The sequence below is a fragment of the Lates calcarifer genome, linkage group LG5 (genome assembly GCF_001640805.2).
Source record: "Lates calcarifer isolate ASB-BC8 linkage group LG5, TLL_Latcal_v3, whole genome shotgun sequence".
NCBI lineage: Eukaryota > Metazoa > Chordata > Actinopteri > Centropomidae > Lates > Lates calcarifer.
Genome location: NC_066837.1, coordinates 12,300,729 through 12,312,597, shown reverse-complemented (window position 1 = coordinate 12,312,597; position 11,869 = coordinate 12,300,729). Strand labels below are relative to the sequence as shown.

The 11,869-nt window shown below is 42.7% G+C and overlaps 2 protein-coding genes across 2 annotated transcripts in view; one reads left to right on the top strand and one right to left on the bottom strand.

Annotated features, from left to right (window-relative positions):
* Positions 1–29: 29 nt before the first annotated feature.
* ints12 (integrator complex subunit 12) lies at positions 30–4,016 on the bottom strand. Its single transcript, XM_018695703.2, has 7 exons — positions 3,866–4,016; positions 2,933–3,096; positions 2,676–2,834; positions 2,164–2,342; positions 1,845–2,004; positions 1,607–1,750; positions 30–861 (listed from the first exon to the last, which is right to left on the bottom strand). The coding sequence occupies exons 2-7, from the start codon at positions 3,086–3,088 to the stop codon at positions 298–300; spliced, it is 1,362 nt and encodes a 453-aa protein (XP_018551219.1). The 5' UTR covers positions 3,089–3,096; positions 3,866–4,016; the 3' UTR covers positions 30–297.
* A 211-nt stretch (positions 4,017–4,227) lies between these two features.
* Positions 4,228–11,869, top strand: part of gstcd (glutathione S-transferase, C-terminal domain containing) — a 48,706-nt gene continuing 41,064 nt past the window's right edge. The window contains 5 exon segments of the mRNA XM_051070590.1: positions 4,228–4,339; positions 4,488–4,933; positions 6,330–6,389; positions 6,391–6,789; positions 8,592–8,858. Of these exon segments, the coding sequence (XP_050926547.1) occupies positions 4,505–4,933; positions 6,330–6,389; positions 6,391–6,789; positions 8,592–8,858 (1,155 nt within the window). The 5' untranslated portion in view covers positions 4,228–4,339; positions 4,488–4,504.

Below are 11,869 nucleotides of genomic sequence, written 5' to 3'. Positions count from 1 at the left end.
GCATGCTACAGAGTCACTGCTACAGCCAGTTTATAAGAAGAGGATATTTAATGACATTTGTTGATAAAAAGCGACAGTCACTTTTTCAATGTTCAGATTTGTTAGGACAGAACGAGGCACAGAGTCCAGCAGCATTTACACAAAGTAAGATTCAAGTATTTGACTGGATGGTGTTAATCCATGTACAGATGCTCTTGTAATACAAACAGAATGTTCTGGCACTAATTTCACACTGTTTAAGCGTTTATTTTCTACTCCCTCAGATCTCCTGCTCCTTTTCATTTCTCTACTTTCTGCTCATTTCTTCAGTTTCTTCTGCGCTGCTTTCTTCTTCACCAGTTGTAACCGTTTCATGGCGTTAAGCTGAGACTCTTGAGATGTCGGCGCTTTGTCCCCCGGTGCAACCTTCGACCCATTCCCATTGTTCCCATTGCCTCCTCCGTTACTGCCCCCGTTCCCTCCCCCACTTGACTGGGAGCCGCCCGGGGAGCCGCCCCCCGATGAAGCAGAGCCTTTCCCTTGGTTTTCGCCGCTTGATGAACGGTTCAGCGGCTGCTTACCCAGAGTCAGGGGTGGAGGAGGTTTCAGAGGCACCTGGCTGGAGCCGTTTCCGTTACCCCCACCGGGTACCTTCGCACCCCCAAGTCCTGACTTGGCTCCGGCTAGTCCAGACAGCCCGACGGGTTTCTGGCCAGATGGAGCTGCCAAGGTCTTGCTGCTGCCACTTGGCCCTGAGGAACCAAGTTTGGAGCTGGAAGGGAGAGAAGGGCTCGTCTTGGCGCCAAACGCAGCCCAGCCTGTAAGTCCACTGCCGGAGGAGGACGAGCTGCTACTCGTGGGATTGGCTGATGTTGTGGATGCCTGCATGAAATGAAAAAAAGTTGCCACAGTTATCACAGAGCAACACAAATTCAACATATTTTAATGAAGAAGACACCGATACTTCTGGAGTTCAACACCAATGTGCTGCAATATGTTATGATGCTTATGTGTCATGTAAACATATCTTCAGATCACTGTGTAGTAGCGCAAATACATATTTATCATGTTGTGTCAATCAGCAGAGTTACCCTCAAGCTAGACAATGCCTCAACTTGCTAACTTGGGAAATACTTTAGCTGGAAAAAAAACAAACAAAACTCTCATTCCCAGTGCAGCTGGTATTAACATAATCAAATCTCTGACTAAAGGCAAAATGTTTGCTGTCAAAATAACTTTACGGTGAACTCCAATAAGTAAAAGTACTCAGGAAAAGTTTTAAACCCATTCCCTCTGGAGAAATGATACAGCAGCAGAAGTCAGTGGTCTGATCCTTAAAAATAAGTGTGTACTTTCTGCTCATTTTCCTTTCTGCAGTCTGACTTTTAGAGCAGTTTTGCACATTGACAGCTATTGCTCTTCTCTCACTTGCTACCAGTAATAAGGATGCAGAATGCTAGTTCTTGCATGACTTGAGGGTGACACAGTAGCATATGTGAGGCATAGAAAATGGTTGCATATTACAGAGTTTCACATCCCCTTAGCTACACGTAAACACTCGTAAATACCATCCTGCGTGCTTTTTAAGTCTCACACATTGTGACGGCCATGATGAGTAAACACATACCTTCACTTCTGTTCTTTTGAAGGCTTGGAAGGTGCTTGCTGTGTCAGGTTTGGATTTGAGCTCTGTCTTTTTCACCAGTGTGTCTTTGACAACAGGCGCTGATGATGCGGATGCAGGGGACGGCTTCTGCGGAGGTTTCTGGGCCTTAAAACAGAAACAAAAGGTAACAGTAACATGACTATGCATTCAGTCACCTGGTCAGTGGTGAATTGTTACTAAGCTGATTTATTTTTCTCACCATTCGTTTCATTTGTCTGGTGCAGCGGGCACAGTACCACACAAGCCGAGGATCATTAACTTCTTTGTCTGTCACCTGGGGCTTGTGACAGTCCTGGTGGTACAGATTATGGCACTCTTGGCACTCCACCAACTGGTTTCCCATTGTGACTGTCATTTGTCTTCAGTAATTAAGAAACACAACAGGAGAGAGATGTGGATGGGACAAATGTTGGGTTAGTCACTAGGTATAACTTTCTAGGCTCGAAGGCTGAACAGAATATTAATAACTGCTAAGGGGAGAAGTCTATGTATTTTATTTACTAATAATTAACATGTACCTGCAAACCACACAGGCAAGGCCCATTTCCATGGCAAAGTCATCAGCGTTGGTCTCGTCGTCGTTCATGTTTGGCATGAGGTCTTTGCTCGTCTGAACGGTAATCGGAGAAGAGCGATTCTCCTGTTTTTCCGGACGAAGCTTTTTTGGAGGGTCCACGTCACCCAGGTCACCCTTTACCTGTTTGTCAGTAGGGCAGAGAGAGGTCAGTTTAGAGAGTGCATACTCATGTTAAATCATCCCATTCGTGATGGTCATTCTAAAATGACAGATGCATACATGGAGTTTTACATTTGACTTCACAATTTATGCAAGGCAGCCTCAAGGATACTGGCATGTTTATGTGTGCTTTTTAATTTTTTATTTTTTTAGAATGTCTATTTTCTCCTATGGGATGGTGACTGACGTTTGATCTTGCATACAAGATCATGTCTAAATGATAATGTATTAAGATCTTTCTGAGCGTGAGACTACTTTTATTCTGATTAAAAAGACGCAACGTTTTTCCCGTACCTTCTCGGAGGGTCTCTTCTCTCCCTCTTTCTTGCTTTTTTCCGAGCTGGATTTGCTGCTGCCACTGCTGCTGCTGGAGGATGAGGAACTTGAGGAGGATTTGGAGTCCTGTTTACTTAAGCTCAGTTTTGACACAGACACCTTGGACACCTCTATATCCTGAGGATGCACAGTGATAATACAGAGTACTTAGCATTTAGTTACGTAAATTACATACTAATGAAGCTGAAAGAGAAAATTGATGATGAAATGCTTACTTTCTGTGTCGAACGGTAAGATGAGTCACTTCCTCTTGCAAGGGATTCATCTAGTAAAGCTTTGAGTTTCTCAGCTGAGTCTTTACTCTTGGAGTGCAGGTAACTCAATCCCTTTAAGAAGATGGGATCCAACTCCAGACTGACAGGTCCAGCCATGGCTTTAACTAGAGATCATAACATGTCAGGACTGACACCATGCTTACGCATTGAAGATTATATGCCAACATGATATGAAAAAACTCTTCATTAATTTGAAGTACAAAATGTCTTTTAAACGCCTTAATATCAACAGATCTTTAAACAAAAGCTTTCTGCAGCTTATGTCCACTCTCATATTCAGTTGTATTACTTTAAGTCTGTTAGCAGTAAAGACAGAGACACATCTCCCTCAACATGAAACATTTAGGAGGATTGAAAAATTCAGTGGCAACTCTCTCTCTCTCTCTCTCCTCAGCAAAGCCTGGCCTCATTTTGCCACACATATAATCACTATTTTTATTTTATTTGAGACATAATACTAAATAGAGTGAGAGAAGAGAGGAGGAGAGAAAAAAGGCCAAAAGAAAACGTATGAAGGAAGGAAAGGACACTGTAGTCGACCTGGACTGTTCACACTGATGCCTCATTTCCACCTATGTCCTGTACTGTAGTTTCCCATCAGCTATAGCGATGATTTCTTCAGTGAGAATTTTACATTATTTACGACGGTATGATTGAGGCCTATATGCCCTCACAGTCCCGATCTAGCCAGTCGGGTTTAATATAAATACAATACAACTGTTAAAACGGAGTTAATGTGGGTGCTGTGTAACGTTGTTAGTCCGGACACACACATCTCTGTAACAGCGGCACAACGGATAAAGTTACCTTCTCCTCCAGCTGTCAGTTAGAAAACCCAGTACACATATGATTAATTTCAGTTGGTTACAATACCTCACACCCTGCTTCAGGTAAAAGCCTGTCCTGTGAGCCGGTATTTTCGTTTTGATGAACAGATGACGGTTGGGCAGCACTTCCTACAAAAGAAGCAGACAGCCGGGATGGACCTTCTTCTTACGACCTGTGCAACCGTTAAATATGTCCCGGAATCTACGCACACGGAACCTTGTGTAAAAAATGGCTTTACTCAAACCTTCCGACTTTTAAAAGTCTATTATATATATATGTGTGTACACACATCAAATATTTATATATAATATAATTAAAATTAATATAGTGTTTTGATATACACCATATTTCCATTAGTATTGACGGGGAAGTTTTGACAGCAGACAGGTGATGGCGCTGTGGAGCTATTTTAGCTTTAGCATAGGGAAAGAAGAAGCACCACTGTCTTAGGAAGCGGGATCACAACAACGTGGTTCTGTTGAAACTGCTGTTGTGTATGCGTACGTTTCTAGAGCTGTTGTGAGTATCTATTAATGTCATTTTAAGCGCCGGATACAAAAGTGTATAATAGCGTTACACGTCCCAGCTGCCATTCCTTTAAAACACAGTGGTACACATATATTCAAAGCTAATAGCTTGTTAACCTCCCTGTGTGTCGACTCCACAGTTGCAACGTTATTTACAATGAAGCACACGGACGAAGAGCAGCAGCAGCAGCAGCAGCAACCCTCCCTCTATTTAGGAGTTTATTCCCAAAGTGAGGAGCCGCGTCTTTCGCTGCACACCTCCATCGTCCTGTTTCTCTTGTCGTACTGCGAGTGCAAGTCTTTCAAAGTTTTTCTGGTCTCCACCAAACCTGTCAGCCCCCGGTCGCTGAAGAGTCATCTCCCAGAGTCTGTGGATGTGTCTGACATCCAGCCGGAGGATCTGCCCCAGCTGGTGAAGGGCTGCCGTCTACCTACTGTTCTGGATGAGACAGGGCGGCTCTGCAGGGCTGGACTGGCAGTGGTCCTGAGACATATCATCAACAAGACCTTAGAGGCTGACCCTTCAAGAAATGATGTGCTGGCACTGCTGGGCTTCAAGAAGACATGCCTGAAGGCCTGTGCTGAGGTCAGTGGATAGCAGGGAAACAAATCACCAGCTCTCACAAAGGAGGTAGAAAGTGCCTGAGTGATTTCCACTGGCATTTAGCATCAGTTATAGAGTTGGTGTTGATTGTACAACTTCACCTCCTTGCAGTGTGCATGTGGAAGAGAGGGGCAGCTTTATATGGTCAAAACTTCAGCATCACATGTAACATCAGGAACAACTTTATTGTGAGAGCTAAGCTTATTAGAGGTCATGCAGAGAGTTGACTCAGCCTCTCATTGTGTACAGACGTGACAGGACTGTATACATATTGATTGATTGAAACATGTTTCTCTGTTGTGTACCCCCTGTCATACTGTAGAAACATAGTGCCTGACATGTGACAGGAAACTATGCTGACTGGTTCAGTGTGTCTCCTGGCTTAATGCTGTTATGTCAGTGTCAGTCAGGCAAAATTTCAGAAATACTTGATTGTAACAGGCTCCTGTAATTTCATTAAATGGATCTGATATGCAGCAGTAAATTCATCAGAGCTAGTCTATGTTCAGTACAGGTTAATTTGCAACCCTGTAATTCAACATATATGAAGAATAAACCTTCCAGTAATAAATGACAAATTAATTAATTAGTCACAAAAGAGCATTTCCTCTGGAAATCTACAACTGCATATGTAAACCTAGAAAATCAAGCAAAACTGCAATAACTGCCTCACGTCTTAGTCTCGATATTTACTGAAATTTGATGCCAAACGATTCCTCACCAGAACCTTCTCAGGAGGAATTAGGAAACCTCCAGTGGCGCTCAGTAGAGTGCATATCTCTGCCAAGACCAAACAATCCTACACTTCTGTTTATCTCTTATGATGGAAAAATAAAATGAATAAGGAAGTAGTCTGATAACATAAATTATTTATTTGTCATATCTGCCACCAAATTTTTAATTTAATGGGTTCACCCCTGGTCCTCCAGGGAGGCCCTCCACCAGGTTTGGTACAAATCAGTCCAGAACTTTTTGCATAATTCTACTGACAAACAAACAGACACTGGCAAACACATAACCTCCTTGGTGGAGGTAACAAGGACCTTTAATTAATTAAGCATTACCAATACTTATTGTTCAAGTCATCAGTGGTTCTCAGCTCTGTACTTCCTCCTTGGCTGATGAAATTTCAAGCCCTCTGTGGTTACACTGCTTCTCTTTCACATGGTCTTCTGACAAGGTTTCAGCACAGAGTTACTTTTACTTTACTGTAATGGCCGAACAACATATTGATAAAAAAGTTTTGTCACAGCATGTTAATCGGGCTTTGTGTCGGCAGATCAGACTGACCTCAACATAACATTTACCACTGGTGTCTTTCAATTTAAAGACAGTGCTGTATTTGACCTTAAAAATCTTTTTCTTCCCTCGCTCTCAGGTGAGCAAGTGGACCAGGCTGTGTGAAATTGGTATCCCCTCTGCTGTGGAAGAACACCTCAGAAAATCCCACAAATCAATATCAGCAGCTTCCTCTCTCCATCCTCACCCTGGAGCAAAGGCTGGCCGAGCCTGTCAAAGTCCACAATGATGACAAAATACGGAGGCAGAAGCTCCAAGAGCAGAGACAGAATGAAAAGAATGAGTCCCCCGAAGGCCGAGGGGATGTGGACAGTGAGTCTGAACCTGGACAGTCAACTCAGGTCTGTGATGGACTTGAGCTCAGGGCTGCATTGGCCAAGCTGTCTGTGGATTCAGTTCCAGCTGTGACCACCAGAGAGAACTCTGAGATCAGGAAAGTGAAGACCACAGACCTCCCTCCACTGGAGCATGTGTTTGCTGAAGGACTGTACTTCACTCTGACTGATGTGGTGCTGCTGCCATGCATCTATCAGTACCTGGTAAGGGCCTTGGAGTTTATGATTTATGTGTGAGAGTGTTGTCAGTAATGAACCCTTGTGGCTGAGGACCCTGCTCTTATTACTGCCTTAAGTTATAATTTGGATCCATGAATACACGTCAGACGCTCATTAAATTTTAGTATGCATCCCTCCCACAGGTCCTTGATATCCTTTAAAACCAAGGCCTTGAAAGTTTTTGAATATGGTGTAAAAGTGCTTGAATGTACATATTCTGAAAAAAAATAGACATTGAAGTTCTTTAGATTTTTATACATATATTTGTTATTTAATGTCAGTAAATATGCAATGTGTCACTCAATACATGACCAAACAGTGCCCAAAAAGATGTGTTCACACTTTCAAGCCTCTCTCTCTTTTTAATTGTTGTCTGTGAGCTTCTGGACAGCCTGCTAGTTCTCTTTATTTTAAAAAAGAGGGAATTGTCCCTCATTATAGAAAGTCCTTGAAAAGTCCTTGGTTTTGATTTGAAGGTGTGGGAACCCTGAGTATGTGTCCTGTATAAGTGTAATATTTCCATTGTTTTGACACAATATGATCTTTACAACATTTACTGTAAGCAAAATTCCCTTCATTGTGCCATGAGCGGTCATGTGTAGCCATACAAGGCTTTGTCTCTCAACATAAACAGTAGAACATATGACTTAGACTTAGATCTGATGTCACGATATAGATGGTGCCATTCAGGCTACAGAACCCCCATGTATTTACTGGCCTTTTTTAAATGCCCTTATTATGATGACTTGTCAAATTATGCATGACTTTTGGTTTTGACACTCTGGTCAGGGTGAGCAGACAGTACATCCAGCTCCTTTCAGATCCATCCAGGCAGAAACTTGAGTTAAGAAGACTCACTGCATCAGACTTGGCACAGGTTTTGCTCTCAAAGGTGGTCTAGAGCCACCTGGCAAAGAGTGATAACAGTGTATGGGAGAGTTTCTATTCAAATGCAGCAGGTTGAAATGCATTTCAATGACTGGAGTTTGGGAACGTGTTTCTCTCTGCAACAGATTAAGAATTGGCAGGGTTTTATTTTGACCTTAAAACTCTTAACTTTAAGAGTTTTTATGCAAGACTTCAAAAGCTCAGGAACATTTTCTGAATATTCATTACACATAATGATTGCATACTTTACAAGTAAAGTTGGTAGCAGCAATTAAAGTAACTGCAGCGGAGTGCAGCACGGCTCTTTAGTTCAGTGGTATATTGTTATTGATCAGGAATGCTGCACTGTCAGTCAGTGGAGTGGATCTCAACCCCCATTTCACCCTTCAGCCGTCTCTCCCAGCCATTCCTCAACTGTGGGAATGAACTCAAGTTCTCACAATGAGGCTTTTAGTAGTCAGCTGTGCTCCAGTGGTTTCCAGTTTCACACTCAGCCTAGCGTGTCTCCTCTTAACGGCCATCACTGTTCACGACACATGCAGCTACGGCGGATCCTTTCCACTCCACCCACTTGACGTACTGCAGAGAGCCCCTTCTCCCTCTCTGTCGGCGTCCCTCTCTCTTTCTTCTGTCTTCCACACACAGTCGCACACAGTGACACTGCTTCTCTGATCACGTCTCTGTTTGTGTCCTCACACCTCCCCGCCTGCCAACGATGTTTTGATGTTTTTTCCCTGCCTGCCCCTCGTGTGCATGTCTGTCCGCCAGCACGATGAATGAATTCTGGTGGAACCTGACATCTCGCTCTGCTGGAGATGACACGTCCGATGAGTCACTTAATCAATATCTCATTGTTTTCTTTTCCTTCTCTCCTCCATTCCTCTTATTGTCTTTGATAGTGTTCCCTCCGAGGCCACGCTGCGAGCACCCTAAGCCGGCTCCCTCACCTGCTGCGTTGGTACAGCCGTGTTCAGGAGGTACCTGGGGTCCTCCGAGCAGCTGAGGCTTGTGGGATGTCTCTCTCCATCCTTCAGGTTTCCACGTCCGGAACCCTGAGGCCGTCAGCAGAGGACAACCCAGCTAACCTCCTGGAGCAAGAAGAAAACCAGGAGATGACCACACAGCCATTTGTTGGTGGCCCCAGGCCCACGATGACTAAACTTAAAGTAAATCATTACATCTCTTTACTTATTTATCTCTCTGTCTTTCCCTAAAAATATTTGCTTTAACACACACATATACAGACAGTAAACTGAAGAAGCCGTCTCCCTACTGCCCCTTCACAGCACAGAGAGACGGTGTGGAGGCTCCAACTGGTTGTTAACCATTATCCCTGTAATTTCATGCCTCCATTTTCAGCTGATTGTGCCTTCAGGAGTGTAGCTCTAAGTTAATGTTTTGGCTTCTGGCAGACTTTCTTAATTGTTGAAATTTCCCTCTTTCTGCCAGTGCTTAAACGTTAAGTGCTTTCAGTCACAGGATTAACATTTTAAGTGGGCTGTTAAAAGGTTTTAGGACGCTTATCTGTACACATGATTTTCTCCTCATCAGGTTGTTTGTATGACAGTGTATTTATCAGTCAAGACAAACTAACAAAAAACTGACCTTTCTTAAAAACATAACAATCTGTTTATAACTGTAACTTTTTTTTACTGCCCTCAGTACATTTTAAAATGCTCACTTCAGTATTCTCAGTGGATCCTGTTGCCACTTGCAATAGTGCAGACCGCGCACATTCAGCTTATCCTCATTTCAGGGGCAATAAAAACAATGAATCCAGTCCAAAACAAAACAATGTTTTATAGCTAGACTAAGTAGCTCCTAGTAATGGCTGAAAATCTTGGTGTAAAGAGACAAGACAGCACACAGTATTAGCATAATGTGTCCACACTCTTTGAATGTAGTTCCCTCAGCAAGCATTGGCAAGACACACACAGTCACACACATTTATAGCTTTCTTAGCTCCATAGCACACCAAATATTTGCCCCCGCAACATTTTCGTTTTTGGACCAGCTTTTTCAGCTAAACATGCCCAGCTGTTTAAAAGGAGACTGTCTCCTCAGCCCTGACTAACCTCTCACCACTGAGCCTTAAGACTGTTCTCTTGGCCGTGTTGCTCTGCTCTCTCAGCAGATATTTCTGTGATTTCCTGCTGGCCAAGTGTCTATAACAATGTGATATTAAGTGACAGGATGCGAGCAAAGGGAGAGAGCAGTAAAAGAGGGTTTTGGGGAGGTTGAATGAGTGAGCTGGGTGGTCAGGATGCGATGTGTCTTAAACGCACCATGTTGCCGGATGAAATTTAGCTAGGCACAGATGTGTTCAAATGACAGTTTTCATGGCAGGTTGAAATCAGACATTAAAACTGAGAGGAATGTGTGCACACACACACAGACATGCACACAATGGCCACCATTCTTTTTTTTTTTTTTTTAGCCTAGAGGGATTACAAGAATGGCTGCGTGTCGCCACCATCATGTCTGCGGTGCAGCTGTTGTGTTGTCTTGGCCAAGGTGCCTGTGTGTGTTTCCATACGTCCTCATATGTGACTGTGTGTCTGCCAAGGCAGGCACATAGAGACAGAGAGGTCTGTCGTCTGACACAGTGACACGCGATCCTTCACTGCTGCTAACCAGAGGCACCGGGCTCATCTCGCCACACTATCCACAATATGAACGGCTCATAAACTCGGCCTCTTTCTCACTTCACTTAACACACACTGATGCATGCCAGTCAAACTGCCTGTGCAATGAGGTGTAGACACACAACCTGTGAACTAAATGTAAACAAAAGGGCAACCCCCACACCAGAATGCCTTGGTGATTGAAATCTGTCCTCTATAACTTCCTACTTGATTGACAGGTCTCTCACTGTTACAGTTGCAACAGCCTAATCTAAGATAGCTGTAAAAATAGGTCCAGGAATTTCAGCTGGGAGAACAGGAGAGCTGGGATTACTGAATGTCTCTGTGTCTGTTCCTGTGGAAACTTGTGTCCAGAGACTACCCATCTATTGTGTATACAGTATATCCCGCTTATATACTTACTCTTGGTCCAACTGAACGTCCCGTTTTAGCCACTGATTTCTACTCTGTTATCCTCTTTGGGCAACAAAAACAGATGGATTTTGAAATTGTGACCTATCCAACACAGGCGTGATGCTGATCGTTTGGACCCTACTGTTGCTGCTTGTGTGGCAGATTAACTTGATCTTACATCCTGCACACAAGCTTTCAGGCTCATTCTCATATCGTTTTATTGTTGTCATAAGTATATTAATGATTGGATCAATTCATACAAATCTACTTACTTTATACTGTATATAGAGATCAGGTGTATATAAATGTAAAGCACAGTCAACTTTTGTGCTTTTACATTGTAGTTAAATCAGTAATAGTCATTGTGGATCATGGCTACATTAACTTAAAACTGAATCACTTGTTTAAGTTAAATTAATTCAGGCTTTTTCAAAAGCCCAGCTTTACTTCATCTACTTTCTGAAATATACCTTGTGTGCCAGTGACTGACAAAGATTAAAGCCCCTCCAGGTTCAGTGCAATAAATCTCAAGAGAGCAACTCTCTAATATATAGGATATAAAGTGTTTTTCACACTGTGTCAAAAAGGTGCTTACTTCTCTCTGAGGTCATTTTGAGGCTGTAGTTTATGGTACTCTTGTGTTGGATTGCATTATGTCATGATGTAAATGTAAACTAGACAAAATATTAGAACACAGTATTTTGATATACTGTAATGTAACACAGCACCACACAGTACAGTCCCAGTATGCTGTAGCTGCTGTAGTAGCAGCAAACAAAGTATTTTCAGTAAAATAGTGTATATTGCAGGGGTGTTGTATTGTATTGCATTGCATTACATCATACAGGTGTTCATATTGTCCTAGTCTCTCAGTGTATATCTTCAGATTATTTATATATTGTATGTTGTAGTGAATAGACAATATGATGTGACATGAGGTATACTGACAAGAATTTAGCAATACCACTGCACCTCTATAATACTGTGTAGATGGTTGTGTTTTTTAAAGTTCAGTATTCATGAAATAATCCATTGCAACAATCACAGGGTTTTAGTGATAACCAAATAGAAATGCACATTATTTGAAAAAAAGTACCAGTGTTATTACTACATTGAAATACTTACATAAGACACCATGC